General features: G+C 36.7%; 1 protein-coding gene across 4 annotated transcripts in view; it reads left to right on the top strand.

Moving 5' to 3' along the window:
* Positions 1 to 18204, top strand: part of NFATC3 (nuclear factor of activated T cells 3) — a 77462-nt gene that overhangs the window by 13018 nt on the left and 46240 nt on the right. For all 4 annotated transcript variants that reach the window (XR_012831242.1, XM_075714860.1, XM_075714859.1 and 1 more), the window contains exons 2-3: positions 4074 to 5205; positions 16886 to 17048. Coding sequence is in view for 3 of the 4 variants with exons in the window: in XM_075714860.1 (XP_075570975.1) it covers positions 4074 to 5205; positions 16886 to 17048 (1295 nt within the window). In the remaining variant the exon portion in view is untranslated. The remainder of the gene's footprint in view (positions 1 to 4073; positions 5206 to 16885; positions 17049 to 18204) is intronic.

Raw genomic sequence — 18204 nt, 5'->3', positions numbered from 1 at the left:
AAAGACTCAGTGGCTTCTCTGTGCATGGTAGTGTTAAAAGTCTTACTAAGTTAAAACAAAGCTGAGTTTCTTTCTATGCTAGCTATCCAGAAGACCTCCTTTGATCGTAAAACAAAATTTGTTTGACGTGGTTTTGTTCTTAGCAAACATTGACTTCTTGTTTTGTTTCCCTGTCTCCTTTTAAATGCTTACTGGAACAAATGAACTATTAATACTACTTCTAAAACTGAAGTTAAACTTATGGTCCCATAATTCTTTAGTGCTTTTTAACCTTTTATTTAGTCCAGGTTTCTTTAGTCTGCATTGCTATTAACTTTGTTAGCAATTTACTCAGTTGACTTTACTAAAGGAAAAGCATTTAACACACCTGGCTTTTCAAGGTCACAGCAGGCTTTTGATGTGAATGGTACTGCTTCTCTTGGTCTTTGTATTTTGCTGTGTCTGTCCTGTCTAGCATCTTGCCCCCATGTGCTTGTGGTAGTTTTTATGCTCTACCTTAGTAATCTGACCTAGTTTCTGTTTCTTGAATGCTTCTTTCTTATATTTTATGGTCAGTAAAGGCCTCATGACTTGGCCAACTTCACTTCTTTACTGTCTTTCCTCCCCCAATAGGATTGTTTGGATGTCATAGCTCTCCTATTAAGTAACCAGGTTTCCATAACTCCATTTTTTGCCTTGGGCTTCTCCATAACTCTTTTTTTTTCCTTGCACTTGCCTATTGTGAGACTTCCCAGAGTTTGTTTACCCTCTGCTTTCTTGAAGCCCTGTGTTGGATTTTTTTTTTGAGCTATTCTCACTCCTTTCCATCTTAAGGATTGTCAGCTGTTTGGGTGGTTTTTTTCTTTCTTTTTTCCCCTATTTCTTTCACCCAAGTTATATTCATCTTTGTATGTTTACTAGTTCCTTCAAATTGGTCAGAGGACTCTTCCAGATTGGATTCTCTCTACAGTCTTTAATAGGACAAAAATAATTATCGGTAAATAGTCTAGTAGAATTAATGACGATTTGTAAAGGTCATAGTAGTTAGTGCTGTCCTTTGTATGAACAACTAAAAGGTTATTTTAACACATTGCTATAAGGGGGAGGGCTTGTGTGTGCAAACTGAAATAAACGTACCTGTTTATTGATTGTGTCTGAAAATGATTTGGGTGATTTAGACTTCAAAATACATTGTTTCCACAGTCTTAAGTATGCTTTTGGGATTCAGTGTTCATTAGATGCATAGTTCTTACTTTGGGTTTCTGGCTTCCTGTTTTTTGAGTGTATGCGTGTATGCTGCTGGGGAGGGGTAATGGGAGAGCACGGTGCCAAACTCATTAGAAGTTGTTTGTCATGGAGAGGGACCAAAGAAGCCTGAGTCAGAAGAGTGCTCTCCTGCCTTCTCCATCTCTTCCCCACTTTTTCCTAGCTGATGTTGATAATTCTGTGCTAGTCTGATCTCTCCACCTCAGCTTCATGAAACTTAAAATTCTAGTGTACATCTGCTTTTTGTAAATCCCAGTGACATTGAAAGTGGGCAAACTGACTTAAATATTTTAAGATTTCTTGATTATTGCTGCATGAGAAATAAGGCTTTTTGTTTGTGCTAAAACTCTCACCATTGCAATGTGCTGCTACTCTTCCTAAAGCCATTAATGGCATTAAATGGTTACACACAGGACTTGAAGCCTTCCAACTGTTGTTTTCCCATAACATTTTTATTATTTCAAAATTTCTGTACCTGTAACTATTTTATTTCTAAGTTTTGAGTAGCTGGATAATTGCTTTTATTAGGATTGCCTTTTTCCTCCCTTGACCTACACTTCTAATACTGAGTTAGGAAACAAGGACATCTGTGGTCTTGCACGTGACTATACCGATAGATGTGGAAAACCTGTAACTAACTACTGTCTGCATTTCATGTTTTGTGATGGGAAACAGCAAAAAGAAAGACACCCAATTAAAGTTTTAAAAAACGTTTGTTATTCTAGTGAAAGGACAGGGAAATGCTGTTTTGACAGTGTTCAGTGTAGTGAGCTTGTGTTAATTATTTGTACAATATACAACATAGTCCTTACTGAGTATCCTGATCCTTTTAGTGTATGCATATTTAGAAATTGGCCTGTACTGATTTTTTTTTTTGTGGTCTTAACATATATAGTAGTTGTTAATGATATAATTATATAATATGGATAATTGTTATATATGACTATATGTAATATATAACAAAATCACACAATGCTTATAAAACTACTTGGTAGTAGTCTTAAATGCAATTTTGAGCCTCCTTTAATAGACAGATTACTAATAGAGCTGCTCCTTGCCCATGAATCTTCAGCTTTTTGGTTTTTTTTAAAGTCTGAGGAACATAGTCCGTTCCTTGGTAACAGTATGCTTTCTCTCCATTTGAAAATGGTTCCTTGTTGTCTCTGAGGAGATGCTGTTCTGTTTTGTTTCTGTTTTAGTTAATTTTAAGCTGATTGCTATTAGTGAAACTGATAATAGAATTACTTCATTAACATACTAATTTTTTTCATCATGGAAAGGCCTAAAACACATGACTTCCTGTCTGGATATTTTGTCTGATTGTGAGAGAGACTAGATTTATTTTAAAACAAGTATTAATATTCTACTGATACTCAGGACAAAAACCATTTTATAAAAAAAAAAAAAAGCTAATACCCAGTGGTGCAATTAATGTCATCCAGTCTGGATTTATGGAAAAGAATTGTATGAATACGATGTCTCATCATCACGTTTGACAGAGGAGCATTTTAATTTGCAGAAACATTTATGCTTCTGCAGAATATTCCCCTACTACTAAAAAAAATACTTAAAGAAAAAACCCAACCCACATAAAGCACTAGAAACTGTATGATTTTAATGGTGATGTTGAATGTTAGTGATGGTCAAAGTGATTCAGCATTAAAAGAAATTACTCAGGTTGTAGAGACAATATTGTTAACAGATTTTGAGACTAGTTTCAGTGTCTGGTGGGGATGGTTCAAGTACATTTAATTTCATCTGCTAGGAGATGACAGACTAGTGAACTACATGAGGTCTCCTGCATACTTACTTTCTATAATTATAGAGGGAAGGCTGTATTTTACAAGGGGACAGAAACAAGACTGGAAGCATAGTGGTTACAAAATAAGAAAAAAAACCTGTGTTTTCTACTCTTGTTTCAGACAAATGTCTCATACTGGCAGTTAATTCAATATTGAGAAGCAAGGCAAGAAAAATCTGCTTCAGTTCTGTGAGACAAAGCTGCTGATTTGGTTAACAGGACTTGCACTCCCTCTCAATTGCTTGTTTTTCTTTGGAATATTTCCTGTGTTTTGGATAAGTTAGTGAGATCTGAGAATATTTTGGTTTGCCTTTTTTATGCTGAACAACTTGTGCTCAAACTTTGTGAGACTGCACTTGAAAAATGCTATTCTGTGGGATGGGCACTTGAGAGTTTTCTAAGCAACCAAAAAAGATCTTTGGAATAAGATTCTTCATAATATCTTTAATAATATTCTTTGTTAGCCTCTTTTGAGTGAATATTTTTGGTTGTTTATAATCTTCATTGAAGTTTGAGTTTGTAAGATGCTTTGTAGTGTTAAAGGAGATAAATACTATGTATGTGATATTCCAGTGCTTGTAAGTATTGACTAGTGGGCTTGCAAAAAGTATCATGGTATCATGAATACATGTCCAGAAGATTAATTTTTACTGGATTATGATTAAAAATGTTTAATTATGAATGGAATGTAGTTATGAAAGATAGTTTGAATTGAGTGTTCCAGCTTAGATATCTTCAATATTTTAAACCCATTTTCTGTGTGTATTACATTTTCAACCACTGAAGATGTGTATAAACTGTGGAATCTGGTTGAAAACAAGATTTATGACAGAAAACTATGCTGTAGCCACACTTAGCTGTAAATATGGCTGGGGAGCTTTATTTTGTGTTGGTAGTGTAATGGGAAATGTCTAGGATCTTGAAAACAGGCCATACCTGGGAAACAAAGGATTTTGTTTATGGCATTTTCCAAGTATTGTATTCTGACTCTCTCTTTTTTCTTTTTTTTAAATTATTTTCTTTTCAGATCTTGAGTCAGATGACTGTGCATCCATATACATCTTTAATGTAGACCAACCATCATCCTCTGTAAATCAGCCAATTTGTATTCCTCGCCATGGGTTGCAGTCTCACTCCTCTCCTCTGTCACCACCTACAAGACTTCAGGGTCATAAGAACTATGAAGGAACTTGTGAGGTACCAGAATCCAAATATAGTCCACTAGGTGGACCCAAACCCTTTGAGTGCCCCAGTATTCAAATTACATCTATTTCACCTAACTGTCATCAAGGGATTGAAGCCAATGAAGATGAATTGCACACAAATGGCACAGAAAATGAGTATATGGAAAGGCCTTCACGGGACCATCTCTATCTTCCTCTTGAGCCATCATATAGGGAATCATCCCTTAGTCCAAGCCCTGCCAGTAGCATTTCGTCCAGAAGTTGGTTTTCAGATGCTTCCTCTTGTGAATCCATTTCCCATGTTTATGATGATGTAGACTCAGAGCTAAATGAAGCAGCTGCTCGATTTACCCTTGGCTCTCCTTTGGCATCCCCTGGTGGTTCTCCGAGAGGTCCCAGTGATGAATCTTGGCAGCAGCCTTATGGATTTGGGCATGCCTTGTCACCTAGACAGTCTCCCTGTCATTCTCCTAGAACTAGTATTACAGATGAAAATTGGCTAAGCCCTAGGCCAACATCAAGGCCATCATCGAGACCTACATCCCCCTGTGGGAAACGACGACACTCCAGTGCTGAGATTTGCTATGCTGGTTCTCTCTCTCCTCACCATTCTCCAACTCCATCACCTGGCCATTCTCCCAGAGGAAGCATAACAGAAGACACGTGGCTAAACACTTCCATCCATAACGTACAAGGCCTTAATTCTGGCCTTTCACCATTTCAGTGTTGTACAGAGACTGATATTCCTCTAAAAACAAGAAAGACCTCAGAGGATCAGACTGCCACTTTATCTGGAAAAATAGATATCTGTCCTGAAGAACAGGGTAACTTATCAACATCCCTTGAAACTGCAGTAGATGACTGCTCTGGATCTCAACACACCTTGAAAAAAGATTTGCCTGGAGACCAATTTCTTTCTGTTCCTTCGCACTTTACTTGGAACAAACCAAAGCCTGGTCATACTCCTATATTTCGGTAAGTGATCAGAAAGTCCTTCAGAAGGCTTCCCTCCTGTTTTTCCCCTCCTGTGCATTTTAAATAGACGTAAAAATGTGCTTGTATTTCAGTGATGCATTAAGACTTCTTAAAGAAAACTTCTTGTAGGCAGGTAGATGATGTAATTAGGAAAAAACAAGTTAGGACACCAAATACCCATCTTTTTCTTCTTTTAAAAATACAGTAGATGCATTGTAACATAGGATTAGTTTTATTCAAATACAGTTGGTTTGCATATGTGCACAAGCCTAGCTGAATCAAATGTCTGCAGATTTTGTGCACACTTTGCAGTTTCATCTAATCTGAGCAGTTAACATTTTAATATAGCTAAAGAAACCTGACTTACATGATTTTATAAAACTGTGAGACCACAGAAGAGGTGGGGAGTTTATTTGCTTTTGGTTTTACTTGCTGCTTTGGGCTGATAAAATTCTAGAAATAGAATGGAGAAAATAAATTTGCATGCCATACTGAAAATCATCCAGAAAGAATTGGTTTCTGGGCTGTAGTTCCAAGGGTATTTCCACCATCGTGGTGCTGAGTTCACTAGCTCTTTTCTTTTTGTAGTCCTGTCATATGCTAGCAGGATGATCTGTGGAGGCTCAGAAGGGGGAAGTGGTTCAGTTGGGGGAAAAATTCACCCTCCCTCCCATTCTGTTACTTTTTAGATGGAGCAGTTCTGTGATCTTTCCAACCATACAGCTTCTGGAATCACTTTGCCAGCACAATGCAGCAGGTGGAGTAGAAATGAGAACTCCTTAAGCAGTATTGCTGCTGAATGGACAGATACTGTGATTACTCAGCTCAAGTTACGCATTTGATTCCCGAACCACCTTCCTGATCTGCTAGGTTTTAAAAATAAAGGGGTAGGGAGGTACTGGGAGGAAGGAGCTGCACACATTTTTTGTGTGGATGTTTTGTAAGAAAGGTACATTAGATTAATATCTGTTAAGCACAATTAGCCATATAAAATCCATATTATAGGTTTAAATGTCAGTGCTTCCGTGCTAGTCTGTATACATTTTTAAATAACTTTGATTAAAATAGTATCATTCTGTCCACAGGCAATGCTTAAGATTTGCTCTTCAAGGATGTAGTGGATGAAGCAATTCCTCTTTCTTAGAGGGGTGGGGGAGAAAGTTAGGGTAGGATTCTCCACATATATGCTTTATTTTGAAAAAGGCAAAGCTTAAATCCTAAAAGGTAATGACAAAATATAGTGTTCTTCTCATTGCAAAGTCATTTTTGCAAAGCACTTGTTTTCATACTCTGTATTTGTAATTTTAGGAAGAATGGCTTAGAAAATCTTCATGGCTTTAATGTTTTCCTTCCCCCTACCACCTCCTCCCCAAAGGAAAGAAAAAAAGCAAAATAAAGAAAAGAATATTTCTGACCAATCTTCAGAGATGCCCTATAGGAGACTTTTTTCCCTGGCTCTCAAGAGTTTTAAATCCTTAGCAGAAAACTAGCAGAAAACAAGTAAGTTGGCTTCAGTAAGCCAAGCTTACTGAAGAGGTATTCTTCTCAGGGACCTCCCTCAAAAGCACAACTTTTTGAAAAGTGGATGCTGGCTTTCATGGCAACATGCTAGTTTTTATGTAACTCCCCTTTCTAGTGGCTTCTTGCAAATTCTGATATCATTCTTGCATAATTTTAACATCTCGATGTATTATTTCCTGATGACTTGTCAGATGATCAAGCCCGTTGAAAAAATGTTTTAGAATACCTGTCTCATTCTCCGTTGGGTACATGAATATTCTCAGGGGTGTCCATCTTGTGGAATATAGAAGCACTCAGTCATCTTTTGAAGACTGCTTTCCACCTGCATTTTAGGCAGAGAACTAATGGAGAAAATTCAGCTGTAACTGTTACTATTGAGTACCTAAGATGGAAGTTACGAACACAAATGGGTGAAATAGAAACCAGTACTTTCAGGGTACAGTGAAACATCCTTAAAATAAATAGATAAGTGAATTATAGCTTTAAGAGCTTCCGGAAGGGTAACTTCTAATGGGTACTGTCAAATAGACTTCACTGTTCATCTGAGTTCCAACAGTTAACTTTTCAGTTTTACTGCTGAACATATTCCTATGTGGTGATAGATGTGTCACACAGAAGGCTCATTTTTATTAACACAAAACTTCTGTTAATTTTAAAACTAAGCTTTGTATACTTTATTTAGAAGTTGTCAACTAGCTTAGATTGTTAATATCTAAATAAGCAATGCTCATTCAGCCATTTTGTCATTTTTGCATAATTGTATAACCACAGATTTTAATTTCTCCTCTCCTCAGAAAGGTGTTGATTTTAGTGTGTACAAGTGATTTTTTTTTTCTTTTAATGTCCTTCCTCATAACTGTTTATGAATGTGAAGTTTAACAGTAAAGACACAAATCTGCTAGATGGAAAATTCTGTTTTACCAGATCTGAAACTACTGTGTCGACAGATACGTTAACTGACTTGAAGTTGGGTTTTTGTGTGTTTTCGGTTTGGTGTTTGGGTTTTGGTTTTTTTTTTAATTCTGTTGGAGTCTGCTCACCTGTTAATAAAAGGTGTTCCGTCTGTTACTAGAATCTTTTCATTCTAAGTAAAACAATGATAACTATTTTTCTTTAATTGTGTATTTTGGAATTATATTATATTTATGTAGGATACTCAGCAGTCCTAACTTAGCATTTTTATTAGCTCACAGGCTAACATAGCTCATAAAAGGTGAGCACTACTGAAAGGTAAAAGCATACGAACATATAGGCGTGTGGCAAGGTGGGGTGTGGATCTGTGGTTCTTTTGTGGGTTGACCAAAATAGTTACAAAAATAGATATTCAGTTAAACCTGCTTCCTCTTGTAGTGGGGAGAACTGAGAACAACTGAATACAAATCAATTTTACTGCTTTCATTAAGAAGTAAAAATATTTTTTAAATGACAATTTATTTAGAAGCTGGCACTGAAGAACTTCTCTAAATAAAAAGTGGGCAAACATGCAGAAGACAATAAAGACTACACCTATTCACAAGTAAACTAAATAAACCCATTAAGCTGTATACATTTGCTGCCAAAAATGTAGTCTTGACTATTGAATTAGTGGAAATGGCTGCATTGGCAGCAGTATCCTCAGTGAATTACTTAGCAGTTGTAGCGTGTTCCACATGTGCTGTGAGGGTATGCATCTTCAGTATGTTAAAACATTTTATTCTGTCATATAATATTTTGTAATTTTGATGCTTATAAAGTAGGGGAGCTAAGTTTACTCTTATGTTTTATGGATAAAAATGAAATGCAAGAAGATCCACTGTTTCTTAAGTAGTTTATGACAATGACCAAAATTGAGCACCTCAGTTGTCATAAGAGTTAGATATTAATTGCAATTTATATCTTTATTACCTATTATATACAGTAATGTATTAATTGTAATATAAATTACAATGTATATTACAATTAATATGCTTTTTAAATGTCTTGATTGTATTGTCCAGTACAAAGTAGTGCATGAAGTAAATTACAGTATTGATTCCAAGCATATGAAGTGACTCTGACAAGTGTGCACACTCAGCTCCAATAAGCTGACTCCTGGTAGAATTGGGGATAACTTGCCTCACATGTGACATGGTGTGAAATGTGCAGATAGCACCTTCTCTGATTGCTATCTAAGGTTTGGTAAATCTGTAATTTGGTTTATCTGTCGAGTCCTGACCATGTTTTCCTTCTTTCATCTGTGTTCAGTAAGTGTGCAGTATTTAACAGAATTTAAAAATGTGTAACATGCTTTTGAGCATTTTAGTTGTATTTCAGATACCACCCAAATAATGTTGTTAGATGACAGCTTGATACTTGGTCACAGAAAACCATAATCTGCCACTGTGTAGCATGTAAAAAAATGTACATGTATTATGTGTCCTGAGTCACATTTCTGCTTCCTTGTCAAAGATAAGTGTAGACAAGTGACAATGGACAGAATCAGTGTAACAATTCCTTTCAAACCGGTAAAAAGGAACTAGGTAGTGTCTTCTGTATCTAGGACTAGTGAAGGTATCTGTTGATGATGTCACTAACCAAGTGCCTTGGCAGATGAGCACTCTTTTGATGGCAGATTAAATTGGTCATTTTACAGAATATTCAGCAATGAAGTTGTTTGATAATTTTATTTATTTATTACATTCTTACTCTTGTTACTGTTATTTAAGATACCTCTTTCTCCACCCCCCCCCCAGCCTCCCCCCAGGATGATGGATGAGAAATCACTTTATCTGTGTGTCTCATGTTTCCTTCCCCTCCATTTGGAAAATCTCTTTCTTTTTGGGATCTTAATGTAGTGATAGTAGATCTGACCTCCCCATTTGCTTATTACCCCAATGTTTCATGAAGATGCTCGTTTTAGACTTTTTCTTGCACGTGTACTGTTAGAGCTTGAGTTTTACTCACAGAAAAAACTCAAGGTTTTTTTTTCACTAAATCTCTTTGAAAGACCTATTTCTAGGCTTTTGCATAAAGTTATTTCAGATGCTTTTATTAATTGGATTCTCTGTTTCTTTCACTCCTTTCCCAAACTCTGTATTGGCTGTTGGAAGGGAAAAACATAGATGCTTCAAGTTCACTTTCTTGTTTAGATAGCCTACGTCAGTATAGGTTATAAATAGTCTAGAAGAATACCAGAAAAAGTGTTTCTTCCTCAGGCCTATTCACATTTGAATATCTGAATTTCATCTGCTCACTCTCACTGAAGCACCATCTGAAAGGGGTTTGTATGCTCATGTGAATTATCTGAAGTGTATCCTTAAGCCTTTGAAACTTTGTGAAATTTCTATTTAATAGGTATTTAGCAAATATTTATGAAACCATGTAATATTAGGAAGCTCTTCAAGACTGATCCCTTTTATTAAAATTTTCTTGTTTGGATCCCACTCAGCCTCCTTGAGTACAAAGCTGCTGTATAGAAAGAGGAGTAGCAAACAGTATTTTGAAGTGATATGTATACTTGTTTTACAGAAATTAATGTTCTCAGTTACAATGTATATAGCTCTTCTGTGTCTGATCCATCTCCCCTGAAACAGATTCACAGTTGTAAGATTTCTAGAAAGTGAAAAAAAAAAAAAAAAATTAGAAAGTCTGTTTTACAATACTTTTTTTAAACTTCATCAAGGGGAATAAAAAGAGTATAGGGATGACCCAGAAACCTCTACTGAGCAACCAATATAATATAGTACTTCTGGTGAGTGCTTGTCACTAAAAGTGCAGTTCATAAGAGATCAGCAACATTTATGGTGTTAACAACCGTGGTTACAGTGTTCTGGAGGTAACAGCCATCACAGACATGGCCAGCACTGACGTAGGTAGCATGGGGCATTTTGTTAGAAGAGTAGTCAATGATGATGCAATTGAAAATGGTGGGCGTTCTGTTATTTTTGCCTTTGGGTTGGTTGTTTTGTTTTCTTTTGCTTTAAACTTGCAACTTTTAACATGAATGGCTAGTGGAACAGTAAGTTTTAGGTTCTGTAAAATAGACCTTGAGAATCTAATTTCTGTCTGAAGCAAATAGGCACTTTGTAGGGTAGGAAACTCAATGAGTCAGTCTTTTTTTTTTTTTTTCTTCCTTTCTTTAACCCCTGAAGTATTTGATGGGAACAAATGGTGGGTTTGTGTCTGGTAGATAACCAGGCAATATTCATTAATGGGCAAAATCTTGAAATAAAACCTAGTTGTTTTTACTGTGTCTTCCCTCATGGAATTCTTAGAGACTTACACATTGATTTAAAAACTACTGTATAAATGGATGTTTGTCTTTGGACTGCTGTGTCACAAATTTAATCTAGAGCACTGAGAAGTGATGGGATATCAAGTAGTGTCTTTGTTCCAGTGGTGATGAACAAACAGGCTGTGACAGATGTATTTACAGTTCAGGAATCTCTTTAGTGATGGATACTTAATGGCAACTTGAGAGTATTTTACCTGCAATTATCTGGCAGTGACCACTGGAAACGAGGATTGCTGACAATGTTGCTTACTCTCTCAGAAAAAAATAATTTAAGTATAGCAGTAGATGGCCAAATACTTGGAAAAGTTGCTTCTCTTGTCTGAATCCTTCTCTTGGAAGACTGGGGAGTAGAGAGGAACAGAATTATGTTCTATTTTTAATATAACTATTGAGACTTTGGTCTTAATTTTAAGAAGAATAAATCTTTCAATGTGAGTGGACTATAGGCAAACTTACTCTGCTAAGTAGTTACCATCTTATTTTGATAAATAGAAATAATACCAGCTGTGCTATGTTAGCAAAACTTTAAAGTGAAAATATTTGCAAATCGCTGACTTTGAAGATAAGGACACACTTAAGTGAGACAAGCAAGAGAACTTTGAACCTCTTAGATTTTTTTTAATAAGCTAGGCTATTGCTGTAATGTTTACGCACCATAAATGAATCCAGGGAAATTCAGGTAGTGTTTAATATGGGACCTTTGTGCTGTACATGTGATTCAGCTCTCTGCTTTGTTCTGAAATGATAAAGTATAGATTTTACTTGGCAGTATACTGTATCAATACTCTGAAAGCATAGTTAACTGTGGGGCTGCTAGTAGTAGAACAGTGATATTCTGAATGTAAACAGTATTTAAGAAGTCTGTTGATAAGCCACTGTGGCAACTGGAATGGCCCCAAAATTCTTAATTACAAAATTACTCCACCAGGGAAAATGTTGCTTTGTTCTAGGTAGTGGGGAGCAACCACAGCAGTATTTTGGCTCTTCAAGCATTCTGGAAAAGGACGGTAGTATTGGATCAGTTGTAATTTGAGATACTCGGGGGTTTGCTGTGTTAAAACATTGACTTGTCACAGGATATGCTGTTGGTTAATCTCTGCAAAAACCTGGGATGAGGAAAAGATGTGGGATATCCATTGTGTGGTCGGTGAGCTTTTTCCCAAAATGACAGATTTTGATGTGTTGGGAGGAGCTGTAAGTGGAAAATGTTATTTTTGCTGCAACTAAGAAATAATAAAAAAATCACTCTAGGAGATCTGTGAATCTCAACCAATGAAGGAAATAAGAACTTTCACAAGCATCTTGAGATCCTAGTGGATATCTTTAAAAGTTTATTACTAGAATTACTGACTACAAAGAGGCAGGAACATGTTCATACAGAGAGGGTAAAACAAATTCTTATGTAACTTTCACCTGTGTTCAAAAACTTTATAAGCAAGGAGTCCAGGAGAGCATTAGACTGAAACTCAGCTAATCGTACACGTACTTTGCCTGAGGTACCAGTGTTAGCAGTTTGCCTGCACAGAGTCCCAGCTATTTGTCCAATTAATTACCCAGGAAGAATGCTACAAATGGAAGGTAACTGGTTTATGTTTTTAACTGGATTATTTTTAGTGGCTCTTACAAGTTTTGTTCTTCCTTCTGTCCTGTGTGTACTACTGTGGGGCCGCAATCAAATGCAAACAAGCAACCTTGTTTCTGGGGTTTGTTTCTTCCTTTGTGAGAGAGGCATAGTCAGCCCATGAGCTGGGCCCTGACTTTTACAGGTCTGAATACTGAAGTCCATATGGACTCGTGTGGCTGTCTTTATGCTGAACATTAGGTGTTTCCTTATCAGTTGTGCAGCCTGAATCAGTTCTGTTTTCAGAGATAACGGTTGCAGAGGAAGAAGGTATCTCTTAAATTAATATTGATAAAATTATCCCTTCAGTGATAATTTTAAATGCAGTGGCTTCTGCTGAGGATGCTACTGAGGGGTTCCTTCTTTAGTTCTAAGTTTCCTTTAATAGCTACTGTTCTCTGAAGCCTTTAATCTTGATGTGATAGCAGTAGCTTTTGGAGGCTTGCATTAATCAGATTATAAAACTCTCTTGGTATTACTGGAAGAACATTTGTAGGTTTGCAGACTGGTGCTGTTACAACAACATGCTAAGATTTGATTTAATGAGGGTTTTAGAATGACTGTCACTCATTATTTGTGTTTCCTGACATGCGATTTGGTGCTTTACTAGTAGGTTACTGCATTGTTAATAAGGGTTTTACTCATTTAAAGAAAACAAAAAATTAGAGAAACTTCTGTAAAAGACTAAGTCACAAGCTATTGTAACAGTAATTTTGTGATGAAGCGGGTAGAATTTTGTGTGAAACATAGAAGTGTCTACAAATGTGTTCCCCATCAAGTCTGAAAAGTGAGGGTGTTAAATAACAAAAGTTCTTATTTCTTTTGATCTAAAATGACTTGAAAAAGCCCCACAGTCAGCAGCTGATGTGGGTTCTGAATGCAAAGTTAGGTGGCTTTATCAATAATGCAAATACTGTCGTGCTGTGTATAAGCTGGGAGAGATGGAAGTCTTCTTGTAACACCAAATTTTTGCTCATTTCTGAAGTGGCTGAGCTTCTTATTTTTAAAGAAGTTCTAGGTATTTTAAGAGTAATGCAGCACTAAATTTTGAGATTATGTAAGTTCCAAACTATCAGAGATCATTGGAGTTCAATGCACAGTTTACAACTGATAAACAAAACAACTGTGGTGAGTTGTAAGTCTAGCAGTTTTACTGCTGATCCTCACATAATAGTGTAGACTGACCAATATTTTCTTGAGAACAGATCCTTAAATGCAGGAAAGGTAGCAGCTTCAGACTTACTTTCCCATATGCAGCATCTGGTACAAAAACAGCATTGCTTCGTATTGAAAAGTGTTCAAAATATATGCAAACTTGCTACCTGTTGCCCCCCAAACACTGACATGATTCTTCTCTTTTGATACCGATTTCTACATAGTGGAAAAAAAACTCCAAAAAAACAAAACAACAAGAGTTTGTAGTCTGTATTCTGATACTTTTAAAAATTTATTTAGTGTCCGAGCTTGTGGGTTCATGTGACTTTCAGAAGGTGACAGTGCTGGCTAGGAAGTTCCCGCTCTGCCTCTCTCCTACTAGTTCTGTTTGAAGAAGCTGTATAGACAGCTGGGGCTCTAGTAAATTAATAGGATTCAAAGACTTACTTTTCAAAACGAAATAAAGTTAGATCACTGATCCAGTTTAATGTGTATCTCTACAGCATTTGTCTCAAAAAAAGTGAAAGGGTGATGTGGAAGCAGAAATACATTAAACTGATACCTCACAGGGCAGAAAGATGCATGACAGTGTGCCCTAAAACTTTTTAAGATTCCACTGCTGCTGAGAAGTTGAGGGTTATGGAGACAGCAAGAAAAATACTCAGAGAGAAACAATCGTTTGAGTATCCAACATCAAACTGCAAAGGGAAGCAGCTGTAACTCTCTAGCCTGCTACATCTAGAAAGCATCAGTTTGATGCTGCACAGCCTCAAAGGCTATGTAATTTATTTGGGAAACTGTGTTTTGAAAGCTTTCCAATTTTTTGATGTTTTAGGCATCTGCACATGTGTTGTGTGCTTGCTTGCTCTCTCATGCTGATATTTTCTATTTGTTTTCAAAGAATGACAAAATCTTGAGACTTCATTATTTTCCTGTCTCTGTGTTTGTTCTAGTATTCCAAATATTTTTTCAGGAGATAACGGGAGTCTGATACAGCTTGTGCCACATTTTTATTAGTTAATTGTAGAAGGAGTAAACCTCTCTGAGAAGCTATATGGAGAGTGGTCACAAGCAACAAGTACTTTTTTCCTTGACCAAGTTTAATAATAAACTTTCAGTAATACCTCAGTAATTGGTATAGTCTGTGGTGTGTGTGTTATACCATGTTCTCTTAGGGACTGTATCCGTTTGCTGTGTATATCAACTATTTTGACATAGAATATTTGGTTATATGGGGGGAAAAAGGTTTCCAGAAATACTAAAGAAAAATTTCTCGCATGCTACATTTCTTTTTAAACTCTTTTTAGTATCTTCTAATCCTGACGTTTTCTTTCCTTTTTCAGACTGAAGACTTGAGTCCTCCTTCAGTAGCTATAAAAGTGAATGGCAAGGTCTAGTTGATAGCCAATAGTAGCATTTAGGCAGTACGTCTTGGCCTGTGGTAAGTAGCTGGAAGGATTGGGCTTATACTGCATTCCTGTCAGTTTCCTCTTTAATTGCTGACATCACCAGTCCTCTCCTACCCAGTAAATACTATTGCTGTGGAAGGACCAGCCATTAGACCTCCTTACTGGGGGAAGAAGAGTCTTTGCTGTACACTGAATGCTTGTGGAGATGACTCACTGCTCACGTTTCTTCCTTTCAGTAAGAAGAAAGGGAAATACTCTTGTTCCTCCCATTGATCTCAGAAAGGTGCTTCAGGAGATAAGGCTTATATTATAACGTTGGCGTTCTCCTGAAGTGCACAGTAGAGGTGCTCCATGAAGCAGCAGGTCAACAGGCTTGTAGGTAGTTCTCCTGTAGGAGGAGGCCAGCAAATGATGCCATTTCTTCTCCCTCTTTTCCATGCTTAGGGACAGTGACTTTTGTAGTAAAGGTAGCTGCATGGTGCTGCAGGCTGAGCCCAAGTCCATCCAGATACTTCCTAAAGACAGAACTTTCTTGTTTTTTGTTCAGTCCAAACATTATCATCTTTCTCAACTGTGGATATGTTTTATAGGTCTTAGCTAAATTCTCCAGAAGGTATAATTTATCTTTCTTGGACCTGTGGCTATTCATGTTTATGGAAATTTATATGGCTTTGGATTGGTGGTGGGGTTTTTCCTGACTTCCTGTAAAGCAAAAAGAAATGGAATTGAGCTTTATCAGATGACAATACAAACCAATATTTGTCCATCTCTTTAAAACCTGATTTGCTTTTCCTGTTGGTCTGAGTAAGGTAGTAAAAAACTATTTTAATAGAAGCTTGTTTTTATTGTAAATGTTCCTGTCTGGTACACAGTGCTATAAAAGTTCACTTTTAAATGCTCATAAATTAATTTGCTCTGCCAGGTAATTACTGACTTGAATCTGACTGTTCATCTTACTCAAATCATAAGTCTATAAATATATGCAAGTAAAAGGGTAGGTATGAAAGCATTGGTGATACCATGTGGCTTGTTTCCCTTTGAGGTTCTTCCATATTACTTCTATTACTGCATTTTGTTTTTCCCTGGAGTGACTTTGCTACTGTGTGTAAGGGTATATATAATCTGTGGATAAGCTAAGCATGTACTTTAGGTGTCTTTGTCTGTTGCAGTAAGTCTTTATGCTTAGATAAGACTACTAGCTTTAAAGTTTTGGATCATCATATAGTGTTCATTTTAATGATAGTTAACAAAGTGGAGTGCTTACCAATCGTAGAAAAACAAAAACAACAAGCTGGAAGATGATAATGCAGAGAGGTAACACTTAAGGACTTGCAGATTGAACTTAGATTGTTCCTTCTAAACAACTTTTGAACTTGCTTGCTGATATACTTGAGGATAAAAAATTAATATAAAGGCATTATAGAATAGCACTGGTAATGTGGGACAGGGGAGTCATACAGTACCTTTCTTTTATTCAGGTATTGGAAGGAAGAAATTCCACTCTAACAACCCCAAAAGAAATACTTAATTGAAGATTTTAATGCAGCAGCAACGTTTTTGATTTTTCAAGTAACAGTTTTAGGCTAATGGCAATTCTTATTTGGTCATCATCTGTTAGGAAAGTGACATCATTGTCTGTACTTTACAGTGAAGTTACTTTTGTTTATACTGTGGCCAAATGGCATAGTTCATTTAACCATAGTGTGCTCGTCTTGATTGCAGCACATCTTCATTGCCACCTCTTGACTGGCCTTTACCAAGTCATTACGGGCAGTGTGAACTGAAAATAGAAGTCCAGCCTAAAACTCATCACAGAGCACACTATGAAACAGAAGGAAGCAGAGGAGCAGTAAAAGCATCTACTGGAGGACACCCTGTAGTGAAGGTAGGAAGTCTGGCTTTCCTGGATACAAGATAATTTTTTAACTACAATTATTGGTATTTACAATGCTGTGAGTTGTTGCCTTGTGTGAAGCTTACAGTCCTTCCTGGGTAAGATTTTCTCCCTTAACTGTAACTTGTTCAATAGAAAAGTTAGCTTTAGATGTTTGCTACAGTTACGGTGCATGTCAGTTTTATGCTGTATGCAGTTTTATGCTTGTGAATGGATTCACAGTGCAATAGTGTATTAACATATTTAACACACACTTTACGGAGGAAGGAGTGTGCATGGGGGCAGGTAAGAAAAGCCATGATAATAGATTAGTTGGAGCTATACCGAAATATGACATAGCTTCATTTGAATTGGAAATCACCTTTCTTTTGGTGTTGAGACAGCTTTTGAACACTATCAGTGCCTCTTGTTCGTGTTTTTATTAGGTTATTTCTGTGAAATGGTACCCATAAATTCTGTTAACCTTCCTTTAAATGTTTGGAGTAAATTAAACTTGACTCTTTCTTCAGCACAAACCAAAGAACAGCTCTGATGTTACACCTATATTACTCACAGTTTAATGGTAGCTATCTCCTTAAAAAGTAGGGCATCACCTAGTTTCATTAGATTTGGACTGGTTATCTGTAAGGGCAAGTAAGACTTGTTTCTCGCTTTTTTTTTTTCCCCCTTCATCATTTCCATTATCTTAACAGACTTATGCAAGATTTATTGTTTCTTAGAACAGTTTTGATCAGATTCAAGAAAATGCAGTAGTGCGGGCAACAGCCCTCACCTGGCTAACAGAGGGTGGTGATATACTGACTGTTTTGGTAACTGGTACCTGCCATTAACAGTTGCTTTGGCTGGGTTCTTTAGCTAACGCTAAATATTCCAAATGCTAATGGCACCTAAAGTATATTATTTAAATACTTTGCAAGCACCATCCAATTATTGTTGAGCTCAGAATTAGATGTAAGGTCCTAGTAAATTAGGCTTGGCTTTCATAAGAAAGCTTTGCCATCATATTCTCTTTGAAGGGAAAGAAGTGCAGGTTTGGTATTGTGAGTATAACTGTGTGCACTAGTTGTCGTGTGCTCCTCTGACTCTCAAGAGTACAGGTGTGTACACAAATGTCCTACTCTGTGCTGGGAAGACTTCTGGATTAGTT

Source organism: Pelecanus crispus, chromosome 8 (assembly GCF_030463565.1).
Source record: "Pelecanus crispus isolate bPelCri1 chromosome 8, bPelCri1.pri, whole genome shotgun sequence".
Classification (NCBI taxonomy): domain Eukaryota; kingdom Metazoa; phylum Chordata; class Aves; order Pelecaniformes; family Pelecanidae; genus Pelecanus; species Pelecanus crispus.
This window is presented reverse-complemented; position numbering and strand designations above follow the sequence as displayed.